The sequence below is a fragment of the Chrysoperla carnea genome, chromosome 4, assembly GCF_905475395.1.
Source record: "Chrysoperla carnea chromosome 4, inChrCarn1.1, whole genome shotgun sequence".
In the NCBI taxonomy this organism is placed as follows: domain Eukaryota; kingdom Metazoa; phylum Arthropoda; class Insecta; order Neuroptera; family Chrysopidae; genus Chrysoperla; species Chrysoperla carnea.
The window spans coordinates 7,120,180-7,139,993 of NC_058340.1; the positions used below are offsets into that span (position 1 = coordinate 7,120,180).

Consider the following 19,814-nt stretch of genomic DNA (forward strand, 5'->3'; position numbering starts at 1 on the left):
AGATTATTTGTTCTCATCACCTTATATAAGTAATATGTGCAAGGTGGGTCATTTGAATCTATACACCTAAACATCTTGTTTTTTAAATCCAACTAAAAAATAACTTAAACAAAAGTTAAAGAGTTTGATAGGGGGATCATGTTCTGATATCAGATTGGACCAAGTTCTTCGGGTTTATTTAATAATGAATTGAGCTCCTAAACGATAAGAGATAGAATTGTCAACAATTTAAATTAGAAAGTTGATAACTATAAAAAACAATATTTGTTTAAAAAAAAATTTCGAAAAACGTTACCTTTTGGTGGAAATACAACTTAAAAATATGTCATTAAACGGAAATACTTTAGCCAAAAGTGATTAAGGGCAATACAGGACATTCAGCTGTGCCCATGACTTTGACCTACAATTATCGATAAACTTTAAGCATATTTCCTTTGGATTAAGTACAATAATGACATATTTTTTAGTCGCATTTCCTCCAAAAGCTAACGTTTTTCGGAAACATGCTTTAAACAAAAACTGTTAGCTCTTTTATAAGGATCAACTTACTAATTTAAAGTTGTATTCTATCTCTCACAAATTTGCAACTATCTCTCATTTGTAGCTTTTGAGAAAATGGAAACTTAAGTTTAGCCCTAATTTGAACCCTCATGAGAAAACAAAAATATTTGCGAAAACATTTTTCGAAAGTTGTTTATTTTCAAATAAGGGGCAGTTTTTACATTTAAACTTTTGCTCTATCTCTTACGGTTTACAAGATGCGGCCTACGGATCCCAACTCAAATTTACCTATGTTGCTCATGTACGAACTCGGCATTCAAACTCACTTTTTACGTCTTGAGCACGATATACAGATTTCAGCTTGATATCCCTTTTCGTCTTTGAGATTCGTGTTCACGGGCGGATAGGACAAACGGAAATGGACTAATTAGCCGATTTTATGAAGAACTATACCAAAATTATGTTTGTAGCATCGATATTTCTAAACGTTAAAAAATCTTATGTATTTCATATAGAAGGTATAAAAACGACCGTTGAAAATGGAAATGCATACAATAAATCCATATATACCATACCAACGTACACTTTCTTGAAATACGCCACTGCGTATAAACATGCAATGCGTTTATTTACTTTCAACAGGAAATGGAAGCATAATATTACAAAATTTTAAATAATAAACCTTTACAACAATTTTTAATTCAACGTACAATTTCAAATTTCAATTTATACCTTGATGAAAAGGTATCGTTCAAAGATAAGGTTATTTTATTTACAAAAGCATCCATCTCTTATCAGTGATAAAAATTAGGTAACTGTATTACCAGGAGAAAATCGATACAGTCATAGGCATTTTGCACACTCTCACACACATATAAAGATGCGTTTGGGATGAGAAAATATCTTGAAATAAACTAAAAAACAAGGATAATAAGTTTCACTATATTGTTGAATTCAATCGATAATTTTTATTTATGTAAAATTATCGTGAATATTCGATAAGAGCAATTAACTATAAAAAAAAAATCCCATGATTCATTTTATAAAAAGTAAACAAAGAATAATTAATCTGAGAATAATTTAAAAACTCTTTGTTTTTATTCAAAAATAATTGTCTTCAGAAAAACAGCTGATTTGACATTTCATTTTCAGTTTTTGCATAAAAATATCCACTTACATAATTAACAATTTTACAATTTAATTTAGTTGATGATGTAACAAAATTTGAAGATTGTAACGGAAAATTCAGGATGTCTTTGTTCAAAAATTTATATTTCACAACACAATGCAAAAAAAAATACAAAAAAAAAATTGAGACTTACATGATGAGCCTTGACACAACTGCCGAAAACATATTGTTTATTTATATTTGAATCATTAAAAAAATGATTATTTTGTTTTAAAAAACACTATAACAAATTAATTAATAAAACACACCGAATATTACTAACAGCAGAACAACATTTGAATGACCGCTAACAGCCAGCCATTACGGCCATGTTAGATATTTTATTTTCTTCAACTTCTTGTTGTTATGATCACGTGATCACATTTAGTGGGGGTATACGGTATCGACTGGTGGTGACACATTACGGTACAACTTGTAAACTGCATCACTCGCACGAACGTGCTGTTAGAATTCATACATATCTAATAGTGTAGTAAGACGTACGATTGCGGGATATCGGTTACAATGTTGTGTACTGTCCGTGTTATGGTGAAAAGTTTTTTGACATTTCAAGTGTTTACAAATAATAATTAAAATGTAAATATAAAAATTAATAAATATTGTGCTTTTTAAAATTTGTTTGTTTGTAATTATTATTTTAAAATAATGGCCAACAAGTATCGTGAAGAAATCGTTGGCAAACGATTTTTATCAGTGAGTGGTTTTACTAAGTTAAAATTAGGAAAAATTTCTGAATGGGGATGGCGAGCAGGATTTATTCGAGCTGCAACACATAAGGATAATACTAACAAAGATCTCCAGGTAGAAATTTATCGAATTTTTTATTATTATTATCTATTTTTAGTAGTAAAACATGGTTTTTTTAAAAATATTTTGTCGATACGATATTACACGATATGGTTCCTTCACTTTCACATATGACTGGGGTTTTAAACTATTGTTGAAAGAAAAGGATTGAATATTCATTTAAAAATGTTTTTTCTCAATTTAATAGTATATTTTTAAACTTCAAGGATAAGAAAAAAAATGTAAATAATAAATAAAGCCTCGTTTCATAATTAGATGGAAATTTTTCAGTCATCATTGTTGCAACAATTCGAGTAAAATTTGGTAAAAAATTACGTAATTGTTATTTGTCTGACAAGGAAATGAAATTTTTAATACAATAATGGAAAAATCTGTTCCAAATTCATCTGAAAAACCTTTGTCGAAAACAAAAGTTTAATTTTCTTGATTAGAATTTTTTGTTATCATATATGAAATAATGTTCGATGGTTAAATGAAATCTTGTTTTTGTGTGTTGCTGATGAAGGGCCTGAATCTAACTTTACGACCTTTAATGAGAGGGTAGAAAAGTCGCCATCTTGAAAAAAGGGTTTTTCTAAGATATCACACTTCTTATCAATTCTATGTAAAATAAGTCGAAAAATTCTATGTTACTTTCATTATGTAAGGGATGCCTACAAAATTCGCCCTGTTTGAAAGCCCAAATTTTCAATTGATTTGTTTGATACCACAATAAGTACCTTAAAATGAGATTTTAAGAAAAATATTGAGCATAAAAGTTTAAAAGTGTAAGTATCAAAAATTTTTAAAATTTTTATGTCAAGAAGGAAAATTGTTATTCTGCTTTAAAAATTTACAAACCGTTTTCGGTTCATATTTTAAGTTTCAGACTTCTATAATATAATCACATTTATACCTTGTATCTACCTCTATCTCTAAAATTTAAAAAATAGTGTCTTGTTAATTTTCGAGAGAAATTATGTTTACGGAGAAAAACTAGTCAAGAGATCAAAATCTTGTTAAGGGACATATTTTACATTTAAAAACTCATTTTCTATCTCTAATGTTTTATAAGATGAGTCCAACGGACCCAAGATCCAGTTGACCTTTGTTACTCAATAACGAACTGAAAGTGACTTGTTTTTGTCCTGAGCACGCTTTGAAAATTTCAGAACGATATCTCTTTTCGTTCTTGAATTATCGTGCAGACGGGCGGGCACCTGTAAATGGTCTATTTAGGTGATTTTATGAACAGATATAGGTACCAAAAAAAATATTGTTTCTATCATCATAATTTCTAAGCGTTATCTACTTGAGAATAAAATAAGTATACCTAGGTATATTGGGTGGGTAATTTTAATCTATTATGGCTAATATCTCCTTTTGTAGCTGACCAAGTAAAAAATAGACAAAAGTAACAGAGTTTGATGGGGGGACATTATTGTTCGGACCTAGTTCTGCAGGTTTAATAGCCAATTTAGATCCTTAAAGGTAAGGGATAGAATAACGCTTTAGATTAGAAAGTTGATCCTACTAAAAAAACTAAATTCTTGCTATAAATTAAACGTTACCTTTCGGAGGAAGTGCAACTTAAAAATATGTAAAATTGCTCTATCTGTAACAGTTTTCAAATATTTTGCCATACTGATATACAGCTATTTCGCTAATCAAACAAAGTCGAAACGAAAGAACTTATCATGCACCCAAAAAGAAAAATACGTCAAAATCTTTGTCAGTATTAACATTTAAATATTTGGGATGATGCTGAAAAAGCCAACAATAGACATCAGATTAGGGTCAGTAACATAAAAGGAAAAAATCCTACTTCAAACAGGACTAATATTTTACAGAAATCTTTAATTTATGTTCAAAATGATGCGCATAGATGGCGTAGTAAAATGTAATTTAATTTTTTTTAATTCAAAAATATATATCTCTATATATCTTATCTTATATATATATATATATATATATATATATATATATATATATATATATATATATATATATATATAAAAGTTACTCCACTTATAACTCGTGTTAGTTACTCCACTTATAACTCACGAACGGCTGAACCGATTTAGCTGAAAATTGGCAGGGAGGTAGTTTAGAGCCAGCCTTTTTATCCCGTTCAACAGCATTCCCGTGTGACTTGACATGAAACGTCAGTCACTATAAAACGTGGTATAACAAAAAAGAATCAGACTTGGAATAACAAAACGCAAATAACAGCTATGTAATTGACGTATAATGACAGATATGTAATGACGTATGGATGACAATTTGATATTTGTAAGAAATCAATAATAAAACTATCGAATTTTTGAACTTTATGACGTCATCAGAATCCAAAATATTTAATTTAGCTCTATCACATCCAAATTTTATTCAATTTTGATAAACCAAGTATGTAATCCTACTAAATTTGGGTCATAATTTTCAAATTTAGTATCAAAATTACCCTAGCTCTATAAGATTTCAAGAATGTGGACGCCTGGTTCCTGAATTAAGCACGTATGTGATAGCTAGCGAAAAACTGACATCACAGCTGAAACGAATGACCCAAAATTAGTGGGTTTCAAAAAAAATTCCAATAAAATCGGATAAAAATTGCCTGTGTTATTAAAAAAATTGAATTTTTGAACTTTATGACGTCATCAGAATCCAAAAAATTTAATTTTGCTCTATCACATCCAAATTTTATCCAATTTTGATAAACCAAGTATGTAATTCTACTAGATTTGGGTCATACTTTTCAAATTTGAAATCAAAATTAACCTAGCTCTATTAGGTTTCAAGATTGTGGAGGTTTGGTCCCGGAATTAAGCACATATGTGATAGCTAGCGAAAAACTGACATCACAGCTGAAAAGAATGACCCAAAATTAGTGGGTTTCAAAAAAAATTCCATGAAGATCGGATAAAAATTGCCTGTGTTATTAAAAAAATTGAATTTTTGAACTTTATGACGTCATCAGAATCCGAGTAATAATATAATCCGATTATAGCGACGAGATTTAACTCGTCGCTAAGTTTGGTGAATATTTCTGTATGCAGTGAGTAATTAGTAAGAAAAGTTAAGTTAATCTTATCGTATAGGAAATAAGAATGTTTCTAGTTGCTTAGTAGCGCATTCACAGTACCATGTAAGAACACTTACCATACACATAAGTTATGTTTGTCGGCACTTTACAAACAAGTGGAGGATTCTTACCACATGACTTAACATGCTTCATTGATTAGAGATACATATAATACATACATGTGTTATGCATATTATTATTAATACCAATGATATGAATGTTTGACTGAATGTACTAATAACTACTACTAGTAAGCCACTTCAGATCTTATTCACATGTTTAATTAGTTTTCAGACAAATTTCTGATAATCATAAAAATATTAATTGCATCAAATGTAATAAAAGCAATTAAAATTGGCTGAGATATGATTTTTTTTAAGACAAGTGGTTTATTGAAGGATTTACGAGCGCCAGAGCAACTTTGGATAAAAGTTTGATTTTTTTTTATATGAAGTTGGACTAAGTCTTAATCAATTCTGAAAATATTGGGGTGGTTGCCTGATTATTTAAATAAGTAAATTAATTCAAAAGTAGGAATACTTAATATTGATCTTATGGGAAAACGGTAGATGGATGATATGTTTTAAAAAACCCGTTGTGTACGACTAAATTAAGAACCCGATAATGGGGAATTTTTATCTGATCTTATTGGAATTTTTTTTGAAACCCACTAATTTTGGGTCATTTTTTTCAGCTGTGATGTCAGTTTTTCGCTAGCTATCACATATGTGCCTAATTCCAGGACCAGACCTCCACAATCTTGAAACCTAATAGAGCTAGGTTAATTTTGATGACAAATTTGAAAAGTATGACCCAAATTTAGTAGAATTACATACTTGGTTTATCAAAATTGGATAAAATTTGGATGTGATAGAGCAAAATTAAATTTTTTGGATTCTGATGACGTCATAAAGTTCAAAAATTAAATTTTTTTAATAACACAGGCAATTTTTATCCGATCTTATTGGAATTTTTTTTGAAACCCACTAATTTTGGGTCATTCTTTTCAGCTGTGATGTCAGTTTTTCGCTAGCTATCACATATGTGCTTAATTCCGGGACCAGCTCTCCACATTCTCGATAATTTTCAAAAATATTAATTAGAATAAAAGTTATTAAAAAATTTCGTGAGAAAACCGGAAAAAACGCTTTTTTAGACATTGTTTCTTATCTCGAATTCTATTAAAAATAGGAAACTGTATGACGCCTTATTTTCAAGCTAAAGTTTTAGACATTTAATTTTAGTGTCAATAACCTAATTTAGTGTCAACAACAAAGTTAGTGTCAAATTCGTAACAGCCTGTATAATGACTAACTTTTTAAAAAAATTTATTTTTTTTAAAGTTATTCTTATTGTTGTTAGATTCAATTGTAAGCACATTTATTTCACTTCCGATTAAAACGGTATTGCACGTTTGAGTTAAGAAATATATTTTTAATATATTCATTATTCAATTTTATTTGAAATAAGATTTTGTATTCTTCGTATAATGTATATTTTATTTTGAATAAGAAAAATGCTGCTGTATTATAATATTTTTAAAAGTAAGATAATTCTGCTTTGATAATATTCAGTTGCTTTACTTTCTCTGCACGACAACACGGATATATTTTTAATGTTATCATTTTTATTTTTATTATTATTTACAATTTTATTACCAACTGTGTACAATAAAACAACACTGCACCGGTAGTGTTTGGGGCAACATTACCTACTATACTTTTATCTTTCTTCAAGATGTGTTAATCGGCCCCTGTTGGGTGGTACTGTTTAATTGTCCCACTTTCAAAATGAAATAACTGATGGGGACAGCATAACAGTTCCTTGTATGCTTATAAGCTAGTCAAACTGTTTCAGGGATAGTAAACATAAATGTTTCTGTTGATATCTGATATTTTTGTATATCGCTACGTGCAAGAAAGTACAAAAGCTACGTGCAAGGGGGTGGTGCATAACTAGATATGACAGGTCCATAACAGTAGGTACTATACATCCACAATTTTAACATTCTACAGCTAATAGTTTTTGAGCTCCGTGAAATAATATCACCACCTTTTGATAAAATTTTGATTGCATTCATTTATCCACTATGACAATTAAAAATTATCACATCAGCATTCCCGAGACGCCATTCGTTTGGCAACGTTTTGTCCTCGTTTGTCCACCCAAAATTTTTGATTATCACATTTTAAATTTTGAGGAAATTAAAATTTGCGTCAGCAATCCCAAATGCGAATTTTCACCAAGCGCAAATGCGTAAAACATAACATTCTGTGCCTAAAATTCAATAATTGCTGTAATATGTGCGAGTATTGCGCGCTTGATTAATTGATCGGTAATATGCGAAATATCGATCAAAAAATCGACTGTGAGACATGGAATATATCAAGAATTTTTAGTTTTAATTAAGTTATTTAAAAATAAAATTTAACACTTCTTCACCTTCAACATATCGAAGCTATCCTCTTCGCCGCATATACGGATTTGGGATATGGGAAGAATGTTGTTAATGAGAAAAATTATCGAATTTCGATTTTCTTTGCACTTAGCGAATGAGGTAGTACCTGTTAGATTTCAAACCAAAACGCCATAGTCTGTGTACGAGACGCCATTTTATCATTTAGCATCACGTTATCATTTAGCATCTCGAATTTTCGACTTATTGGTCAAATATGTTGCAAATAAGCTCCCCTATAAATAACTTCCTTAAACTTATCCATATTTGTAATAATGTAACTATAAACACACAACATACTTTGAATACTTTGTGAATAATCATTGATGACAAAAATATTTTTATCATGATTTTATGATTCTTGTAAAGATACATATAAGCAAGCACATATGATTTGAGTAAGTAATAAGTGAACCGCAAACAAGTACAAATAAATAAATGTACATAAATTATCGTTCTGCATGTATGTTTCTTTTAAAAACCAATGTATTATTGCACCTGTGTAATGTTAGTGTAATAAAATGATTCAAACATATCATTCAGATTATCTGTTTCTCGTGTACAGGTTGTTAACTTAACGATGTTCCAGCATGGTATTTGCAGTTTCTATGTTAAAGCAATGGTACAATTTTTTTTTCGACAGAATTTAACGAAAAATTAAATTTAAGAATTTAATAATGCTTACTATTAATTCCCAAAGTCTCAGAAATTTTGACCGTTTAAAATGGGAAATAATTATGCCAACGTCCCAATTTCGATCAATTTACGTCAAAATTAATATCTCGAAAGTGAAAATTAATTTCTAAATTTTTTTTTTAGAATTGTATTGTATAAACATTTTTTTCTACTTTTTCTTCAAAATATAATAAAATCATAAAAAATAGTTGGAGAGACCGGACATTTTACATGCTTTAAATGGGACATGAACCTCAAAATCGCGAACTTTGTCTTTAAATATCTCGCGATCTAAACGGTCAAAAATTATGAAATTTTAGGAATTCATAAATAAAGCTATTATAAACCCGAGAAAAAAAATTCGGCCAAATCTGCCGAAAAGTGATTTCATGCTGGTACTACCTTAATGCATTATTCATTTTTTATCAGTGACTGGTCGTAACGAAAACAGAAATATCCTTCTAAATTCGAAATAATAGCGGACAGATTTACCCTATTTCAATGATTATGGGTCACGGGAGCTCGCATTACTGTTGCCCCACAATTCTGGCAAATATCATAAAAACATGAATAAAATTTACTTTCCAATTTGCTCGAAAATGCTAATAAATTTGAAAGAAACAATTAAGCAAGTTCAATTTTATGATAACCAAAGGATGTTACAGTTCTTCATTTTCTTTTTATGAAATACAATTTACTACAACTTTTGTATGGAATCTTCATATTTATTACCATTTTTAAGGTTATACCCTGTATATGAAATATATATCAAGGTAAAATAATTTTAGTCCCAAATTTGTAACGCTCAAAAATATTTATGATACGATCTAAATTTCGGTATGTGTTCATAAAATCATGTTCATAAAATATGTCTGCCTGGAAAAACGAAAAGAGATACCGAGCTGAAATTTGTATAGCGTGCTCAAGACGTAAAAAGTGAGTCTCAGTTCGTAAATAAGCAACATAGGTCAATATATTGTAAACCGTTAGAGATAGAAGTAAAATTTAAATGTAAAAAAAGTTCCTTAGAATACATTATGAACTTTCAATTGAAACATTTTTTCGGAAATTTATTTAGCGCAACACTTTGGTGTGTATTTTTTTTTCAAAACCATAACAGATAGTGAGTTGAAAACTATAAGAAATAGAGACTTGTGAAATTTTCGAAAACTAGAACAAATGGAACAGAAGTTAGTTTTTTGAAACGTTTCTAATTTATTAAAAATATTGCAAACACTGATATTCAACATTGTTTATACAGGTTATTTCAACAATTTACTCAGTCAATTGCTAATTTATTTAAAACTCAACTTTTCTAATTTATTAAAAAAATATTGCAAGCACTGCTTATTTTCACTTGCGTTTTTTTGACGTTTGATTAGGATACTTTTATCTGGTCTCTAAATTTTGTATCCATTCAGCAGGCTTTTCATTGATATACAGACAGGGACGAGTATATCTGACAATTTCAATTGTCAATGGGAGTTCAATTGTTGTAATTTCATCTACAATAGTTGAATTGAATAATCAAAGTTTAAAATATTCTTTGAACATTTCCAAATATTTGTCAACTAGCTGTGAACTACCCGCTTTGCTGGACAACATCCCCACTTGCACCCCTCCCTCCACATTTCCTTGCGTGGGATAACAGTTTTGTAATGTACACGTCATGCTCTTTTATTTGATACCCCACTTAGGTATATTTGTAAATATTCGATAATTCCTTCCCACTTTCTCGCTACACCTTTCTACCCTCCGAAGGTTAAAAGTAGATAAAAACAATAGGTCTTTGAAGCTGGTTGTATATCGTGTCAATATTTGAGCTTAATCGATGCACAAGTTTTTTAGTTTTTGAAGCATATCCTTTTCAACCCCTATTTCAACCCCTTACTCTACTATAATATGGATGTATTATACATAAAAACCTTCCTCTTGAATCACTCTATCTAATAAAAATAACCGCATCAAAATCCGTAGCGTAGTTTCAAAGATTTAAGCGTACAAAGGGACATAGGGACATATGGACAGAAAAAGCGACTTTGTTTTATAATATGTAGTGATAGTGATAAATGTCTTTAAAAGCTTCCTTTGTCTTCTTTCTTTTTGGACATCCTGTATACGATGATACCTACATATTTATTGTTTTTGTTGCATACTTTTTGAGTTTTACGGTACTGGTTTTGTTTTGTTGTAAAAATATAATCATAATTCTGTTGTAACGGTTGACTATATCAGGTGCTCATGTATATATTACGAAATATGTATTTACAGTTTTTAACATAATAAAATTCTGAAATTAATTCATCTTATTTTTCTGTTTTCAATCATCTTTGAACAAGAGGTATATATATATGTGTGTGCACATATATCGACACTCTCTCTTGCTCAGTGCAACTTTGGTTTGATAGAATTATTGGATTTTAATACTAAGAAAGACTCTATCTAGCGATAATAAAAAGAACTATAGTTTGAAACGCTCATAGATACATAATATTTAATAGAAATGTTTGCTTAAAATCCTGTAAAACATACGCAAATATCATACACATAAAAAAAGTTAATGTAACAATTTTTCAACACAAATTTTGTTAAAGAGTTACTACGTAATGTAATTTTGTATGAATCCAAGAAGTCCGGGTCCCTGTATATATGAAATATACATAGTATATTAAGTTTAGTCCCAAGTTTGTAACGCTTAAAAATATTGATGCTACGACAAAAACTTTGGTATAGGTAAATCGATAGGAAATCGATCCGAAATATCGTTTTTTTCGAAAATTACTCGGCCAAATAATTTTTTACGATATTTTCGAATTTTTCTAAGGCCAATCGCCAAATAAATTCGATTTTTGAATTTCTTGGGTCAAAATTACCTTATAAACTGAGTTTCATCAAATTCCGAAACAAATAATTTTTTACGATTTTTTCGAATTTTTCTAAGGGGTACCCCTTGAAAAAATTGCCAAAAATCGATACAAATTTATCGTCTCCAAATTCGATAAAACTCTGTATATAAGGTAATTTTGACCCAAAAAATACAAAAATCGGTTTCATTTAACGATTGGGCGAATAATTCTCGAGATAATACCGGAAATCGATCCGAAATATCGTTTTTTTTCGAAAATTTCTCGGCCAATCGCCAAATAAACTCGATTTTTGAATTTCTTGGGTCAAAATTACCTTATAAACTGAGTTTCATCAAATTCCGAAATAAATAATTTTTTACGATTTTTTCGAATTTTTCTAAGGGGTACCCCTTGAAAAAATTGCCAAAAATCGATACAAATTTATCGTCTCCAAATTCGATAAAACTCTGTATATAAGGTAATTTTGACCCAAAAAATACAAAAATCGGTTTCATTTAACGATTGGGCGAATAATTCTCGAGATAATACCGGAAATCGATCCGAAATATCGTTTTTATCGAAAATTTCTCGGCCAATCGCCAAATAAACTCGATTTTTGAATTTCTTGGGTCAAAATTACCTTATAAACTGAGTTTCATCAAATTCCGAAATAAATAATTTTTTACGATTTTTTCGAATTTTTCTAAGGGGTACCCCTTGAAAAAATTGCCAAAAATCGATACAAATTTATCGTCTCCAAATTCGATAAAACTCTGTATATAAGGTAATTTTGACCCAAAAAATACAAAAATCGGTTTCATTTAACGATTGGGCGAATAATTCTCGAGATAATACCGGAAATCGATCCGAAATATCGTTTTTTCCGAAAATTTCTCGGCTAATCGCCAAATAAACTCGATTTTTGAATTTCTTGGGTCAAAATTACCTTATAAACTGAGTTTCATCAAATTCCGAAACAAATAATTTTTTACCATTTTTTCGAATTTTTCTAAGGGGTACCCCTTGAAAAAATTGCCAAAAATCGATACAAATTTATCGTCTCCAATTTCGATAAAACTCTGTATATAAGGTAATTTTGACCCAAAAAATACAAAAATCGGTTTCATTTAACGATTGGGCGAATAATTCTCGAGATAATACCGGAAATCGATCCGAAATATCGTTTTTTTCGAAAATTTCTCGGCCAATCGCCAAATAAACTCGATTTTTGAATTTCTTGGGTTAAAATTACCTTATAAATTGAGTTTCATCAAATTCCGAAACAAATAATTTTTTACGATTTTTTCGAATTTTTCTAAGGGGTCATAAGGTCATTTGGGTCTTCGCTGCGTAGGACCTATCTTGTAAACCGTTAGAGATAGAACAAAAATTTAAATGTAAAAAATGTTCCTTATAAAATATTAAACAACATTGTTTCGTAAACATCACTGTTTACCCGTGAGAGCACAAAATTGTATAGTATGTATGTTATGGTTATATCAGTTATAGTATCAGACAGAGTAATCAACACTGTCCATACATGGTATTTCGACAATTAACTCAGTCAATTGTTTGTTTTCTCTTGTATTTATTTTAATTTGGGTCATTATGTCGTTTAAAAAAAGTAAATCGCACAAATTTCACACACAACTATAAAATTAAAATTGAAAATGTATATGCAAATATTTAACCTAAAAACTAAAAATTCAGAATATAAATCAAAAACAAAAAATTGAAGGCGATAAATTTGTATGAAAAAATTATATGTAAAAAATTCATATAACAAAACAAACTACAGTCTTTATAAACAAAAAAAGTAGGAAAACTATCGCCATTATCGCCAAGACTCGGAGAGCAAATATGGCACAGCACATTTAAATGTAAAATGAAGTAGGGATTTTTTTTTAAATAGAATAACTATTTTATGGCAGCTTTAGAGCATATATACTGACACTGTAAGTTTTATTTATTTGCTTCATAAGCTCTATTTGGTGTTTATTAGCTCTGATTAGTAGTCACATGGTTATCAGTATCAGTTATACTTTTTGTAACCCCCGAATTAAAAAAAGGGTTGTCATAAGTTTGACCGCTATGTGCGTGTGTGTGTCTGTCTGTGTATCTGTGGCATCGTAGCGCCTAAACGGATGAATTGATTGTAAATTTCACTTATATTTGATTTAATTTAATTTAATATTCTTTATAATATTCATAGAATGCTATTTTACTGTTATAACTATTAAGGTAGTACCTACACGAAAGTGATATTTCAAGAATTTCTCAAAACTCAGAATATAAAATATTTAATTGATAATACACATGCTGTTAAAATTAGAAGATGATTTACCATGTCATACATGAGATATTAGCAATTAAAAGTGACGCAATTTGTACGTGTACATGGGAGAAGCATATAAAAATACACAAATTTACAAATATTATATTTATTTATCAATGAATGACGTTCACCATCTCTATGAAAAACTAATATAATGTAGAATACTATATTTAGAAAATATATAAAAAAAAATAAAAATTATTTACCATATAGTTTCGATAAAAAACTTAAATAAATAACTCGTTTTAGCGATAACTTTTTGTGGAAAGGATATAAAGACTAATGGTAAAGGTATATATCATAGTGTGTGTGTGTATACATATAGAAGATATAATAGTGAGTAACTACAGTCTTGTGAAAATAATATATGGTATATGTATAATAGTCATAGCACAGTTAATGCACTGAATGATAGTATTAGTCCCAAACTTTTTGACTGGACTGTCGCGGAGGAACTACCTTAATCGCATAACTTTATGTGAATTTGTTTAACAACCATATTACAGCATTTTGAACTTTTGTTAGTGTATCAAATGCAAAAATTTGATCAAAATTCAAACAATTACAACTCTGTAACTATAAAATTTGTTGTTTGAAATACCATGAACGAAGGCTTCACTGAATTCAATCGTCTGAAAGATTAAACTTATAGTTTAGATATATGGAATGGAACAAAGCAGCACGCTATGGATATCATGTAATACGTTTATAAAATCCTTCAAAGAGATTATTTTTAATTATGTAAGGTCATGAAGATAAAGTAAAATTTTGATAACAATATATAACAGACATAAGCACAGCTATCTATGTATTGTAATAGTGTAGGTATTTAAAGTTTGATAAAGGTTTGGTTGATGGGTGGCGAGGTTGGATAATAACTATACTGATTTTAAACTATACTATTCAAAAAGCATTGATAGCAAATGTAGTGTATGTGAGTTTTGTGATAAGACCAAGAGAATACTTATAATTTAATTTTGTGATACTTATTATTCAATTAAGATCCTAGTTTATGATAATCATTTAAATCGAGCAAGATGTCTTCTTCTTGGATGTATTGGTAGGGGTAATCGGAAAAAAATAGACCAGGAAGAAATAGATCCGGAAAAAAAGGCCGAAAATTTTATAGGTCCGGAGTATTGTTATATTTACGAGTTGGTTGGATGAGTTTCTCGACTTTAGAGGAGTTGGTTGGGTTCTGAAGGTTTTAGCTCTTGCGTTAAAAAATGGCACATTAGTTCAGAAATTTGTTTCGGTCTCTTTTTTCCTAAATGCTTTGGTGATAGAGCTGGAAACTCGGGAGTTTATTTTAAGATGGATGCATTTTGTATATTTCTTTCCTTATTGAAATTAGCAAGAGATGAAGTAGTACGTCTTGCATCTAATATCTGGCGCTATGTTAGAAACGGTAATAGGGTCTGGCAATTATAATTTATATTGCTAAAAAGACATGAAAACTAATTTGATACTAATCTCTATTTTATATTATAAATGTGAGAGTAAGGATGTTTGTTTGTTTGTTTGTTACGCTTTCACACAAAAACTAATGAATAGATTTGAATAAAACTTAACAATGATATAGCTCAAATATCAGAATAACACGTGAACTATAATTTATAAAGATATATTAGAAAAAAAAAATTAAAAAATTTAATTTAATTTGACATTACCATAAATTACAGATTTCTGTAAAAATGATATACTCAATGAATTATGACTATTTTAGATTTAAAAAAATAGAAAACCGTACATATATATTACCTGTGTAAAACAATCCCTGTCATTATTTAGAGTGTTATAGAAATGGGATAAGTGAGAGCAAGAAAGGTGGAGGCATTAACACGATGGTCTTTATCAATCTTTACTTTTAAACCCAGCGAAGCGGGAGGGTATCACGCTAGTAAATAATAAAATTTTCAAATGAATCTGCTATGAGCGATATAGAATTAATATACAAAAAAGATCTGTACCATATTTCAAGTAAATCAGTTTTTTAGAACTTGAGATATCATGCCAACAGCGTTTAAAAAAGTAATTTTGAGAAAAACTAATTTAAAGTTCGAGTAATATAAAAAAAATTAAAATAGTTAAAAAGCTATGATAAACATTAAGTTTGAGAAAATTATCAGAACTATCTTTTGCTCAAAATTATCAGATCGATATTATTTCTTACTGACACGTTTTCACCTTTTACAAATTCCATAGAGGGTACAAGAAATGGATTTTTTCAACAAACGAAACAATAGTTGCTGTTAATTTTATGAAATAACATTTTCTTGTTATGAACATGAAAATAATAGCAAGATATAAGCACATATAACTACCGCAAGAGCCACTTCGATGTCATCCATAGCAATGTTTCTTTCGAAGTAAAACGAAAGTGTGGTAGTGAGTACTTCACTTCGGTTTACTTTAGCGAGTATAATTGGTGAGAATACTCCGCGAGATTGTGTATGAGTTATTAAATTTATATTTTCATTTTTGATTGTATTTATCTGTAGCCGACTAGTTTATGTTTTCCATCATATACAATTGAATTGGAAATATCTTTGATAACAATAGTGTCAAGTATTTATGCCGAGGAAATAAATATACTTCTATCTGTCTAAACAACAACAAACAGTCGTTGTAAAGTAAGCAATAGCGTAACAGGCGACTTATTACTTTTATCATCCATTGTTAGATGATGTTCTTCATTTCTGTACTTTCAATTGTTTTTATAAATTATATGACAGAAATGGAAATGATAATATCATCGTACGTACGGCTGGTTATGACGCTGAATGTCGAGAAAAATAACATACAAGAAACAGTATTAGGTAGTGCAGGCTCTGGATGGGGTGGAGAAAATATGAGTACCGCATTTTGTCAATTGATTCTTGATCAGAAAAGCTTATACATTAATATTCTGGATCTTGCCAGAAACCCCATTTGTCCAATTTTTGCATACCCCATCCCCTCCACAGAAACAGTTAAATGACATTTTTTGAATCAAGTAAACTCTAGATTCTATGGGTCATTTAACGTCAAAAAGACTCCAAAAAGGCCATTTTAAAAGCTGAAAAACGGCGTTCACAATTACATTTTTGAGCTTATCAAAATTCTATAATAATGTTAAAGTATTTGCAAGAAAACTTTTTGGATTTTTTTCAATAATTTTTCATGAAGCTCGCAAAGGTGAAGCTACCTACAAATTTTCATCGCTCCATCTTTTATATTTTTGGAGAAAATGGACTCCATAGTTTTGCCCTAATTTGCCCCTACACGAGAAAACAATGATGTTTACGAAAAATTTTTTTGAACAAAAGTTTTTAATTTTGATATAAGGAACATTTTTTACCCTTAAAATTTTGTTCTATCTCGGTTTAGCATAAGCAAAACTCAAAATTTTAGCATTTCTGAAATTTTCCAAGCATCATATCTCAAAAAATATAGACATACGTAACTGTAGATCAGCTTAAATTGTTTCAAATTTAGTATTCTTTCAAAATGATACTGGCAACTAATGTCAAAAAGTTCACAGTTTTTGAATTGCACTGCAAAAACTGAAAAAAATTCGAAAATTTTTCGGTTTTTCACTTATTACGCAGGAAGCACAGCTTTTTTTTTGCTTGCAAAATGTGGTTTTACACTCTCCTAAGGGATCCAAATAACATACTAAAAAAGTAGCTTTACTGCGATTTTAATTTAGGATATGACTGGCGTAATCTAGAGTAATTTTCAAAATATGCAAACTTGAAAATTCAGTTTAATTATTTAGCTTTCGATATTTCGAAAACCAAGGCAGGTATCGAAAAATTGTATTCTTATTTTTCGTCTACATTCATAAAGTTATAACAAAATTCATCATCAAAGTTGAAAATAAGATACAAATAATTTCAACCACAAGTTTAAACTTGCCTTGGCGCTCATGCTACCTTAACTAGAAATTAATAATGTATGAGCATAGTAGTGGGGGCACAAATTTAAAAATAGATATTTTCAATTTTGATGATAAAATATTATTACTTGACGATATAAGACGAAAAGTAAGAATATAATTTTTCGATATCTGGCTTAATTTTCAAAATATCGAAAATTGAAAATTCTGTTTAATTATTTAGCTTTCGATATTTCGAAAACCAAGACACATATCGAAAAATTTTATTCTTATTTTTCGTCTACATTCATGAAGTTATAACAAAATTCAGCATCAAAGTTGAAAATAAGATAAAAATAATATCAACCCTTAATCTACCCTGCTCTTACATCCCTTATATAGACGGTGACACTTAGTTTTTTTCTTTTCTAATTCATTGCTTATATGTTCACTTTCTATTAAAAAGTTTTTTTTAATTTGTTTTCATTCATTCCAAATGAAAATTATCAAAAACTTCCTAAATATGTCGTTTTTTGAGATTCCTCCATAAGAGCCAATGTATTTTATATCGATTTTTAATGACTTTTTTCTTAAAAATTTGCACGGATACCTAAGCTGAGATTTTAACCACATATTCTTTGAGTAAAAGACTACTTACCTACAAACAAATTTTGAGCCTTTAAATCAAACATTGTTGTCATGCTCATACATCCTTAAGACTAAAAATTCTAGTAAATATTGAAGCAAAGTTAGATATCACCCTCAACTTGTTTCATAATAAAAATAGATTGTCATATCAACCTAATGTGTACAGATTCATATCGTATACATACTACGTTCTATGTACTGTGAAGTGTAGTGTAGTATTACTATACTATACACTATACAGCCAGTATTTTATATAGGTGTGTAATGTTGTTGTTGAATATAGCGGGGTCACTGCACCACGCGCGGTCTGCCGCATCACACTGCCTAGAATACCACTGTTGGCACGTGTATATTCACTACAATCTACATCTACATGCATAGTCAACTCTCATTGTCTGTCTCACTCATACATACATTCAATATAACAGTTATTAGTGATTTTATTTCACATGTGTTTTTATATAAATAATACTGGCGAAAATAGCTTCCCAATGGCCAACAATATTTTAATGCATCTCAAATATTTGTATACCCTTCGTTGATATAATAAACCAGGAGTATATTAAATTTAAAGTTTGTAATGGTTAGAAATATTGATGGCACAAACAAATTTTTGGTATTGACTCTATTGTGTATAGTCAGCGCTTCCAGTGGATAATTTTAGCGATAAAATAGGCGGTTATATGAGTAATTTTCAATTATTTACATATGTAAATGGTATAGTAAATGTCTAATTAAAATAATTATTATATAATTGTGAAAATAAGACTTGAAATTCCACAAATAATATTTTTAAAATGTAAATTAACATAATTACTTATTTAAATTTGTTCGAAAATAGTATTAAATTTTCTGTGTAAGCCATATACACAAATCAATGACTAGCCTCCACCTCTCTTGATCTCATTTATCCCTCTTCCAACACTTGAAGGAATTGTTTTACACAGCTTAAATATATACACAGTTTTCAATTTTTCAAGTGTCATAATTCATTGAGTATATCAAAATAAAAGCCATGAATTGTTTTACATTTATTATTTCAAATTTTTATAGAAATCTTGAATTTATGGTTCAAAATGATGATCATAGAAGGAGCAGTTAAATGTCAGATTAAATATAATTTATTAAATTTAAAAAAATATATATATCTTTATAAATTATAGCTCATGTGTTATTCTGATGTATGAGCTATATTGTTGTACAGTTTCATTCAAATCCACTTGGCAGTTTTAGCGTGAAAGCATAACAAACAAACAAACAAGCATACATCCTTAATTTCACATTTATAATATATAGGAAATGGGGAAAGTAATGTTTCGTTACCATAGAAACGCATAAAATAAAACTCAAGCACGGTGTGAATAGCTGATCATAAAATCACCTAATTAGTATATTTCCGTGAACAAGAAAAATGAAAAGCTAAATATCAAAATTAATT

General features: G+C 29.3%; 2 protein-coding genes across 2 annotated transcripts in view; one reads left to right on the forward strand and one right to left on the reverse strand.

Moving 5' to 3' along the window:
• LOC123297365 overlaps positions 1-1,983 on the reverse strand; it is a 40,022-nt gene extending 38,039 nt beyond the window's left edge. The window contains exon 1 of the mRNA XM_044878995.1: positions 1,824-1,983. Within this exon, the coding sequence (XP_044734930.1) occupies positions 1,824-1,855 (32 nt within the window). The 5' untranslated portion in view covers positions 1,856-1,983. The remainder of the gene's footprint in view (positions 1-1,823) is intronic.
• Positions 1,984-2,210: 227 nt separating this feature from the next.
• The window catches only part of LOC123298266 (probable JmjC domain-containing histone demethylation protein 2C), a 551,586-nt gene continuing 533,982 nt past the window's right edge, over positions 2,211-19,814 (forward strand). The window contains exon 1 of the mRNA XM_044880227.1: positions 2,211-2,491. Within this exon, the coding sequence (XP_044736162.1) occupies positions 2,336-2,491 (156 nt within the window). The 5' untranslated portion in view covers positions 2,211-2,335. The remainder of the gene's footprint in view (positions 2,492-19,814) is intronic.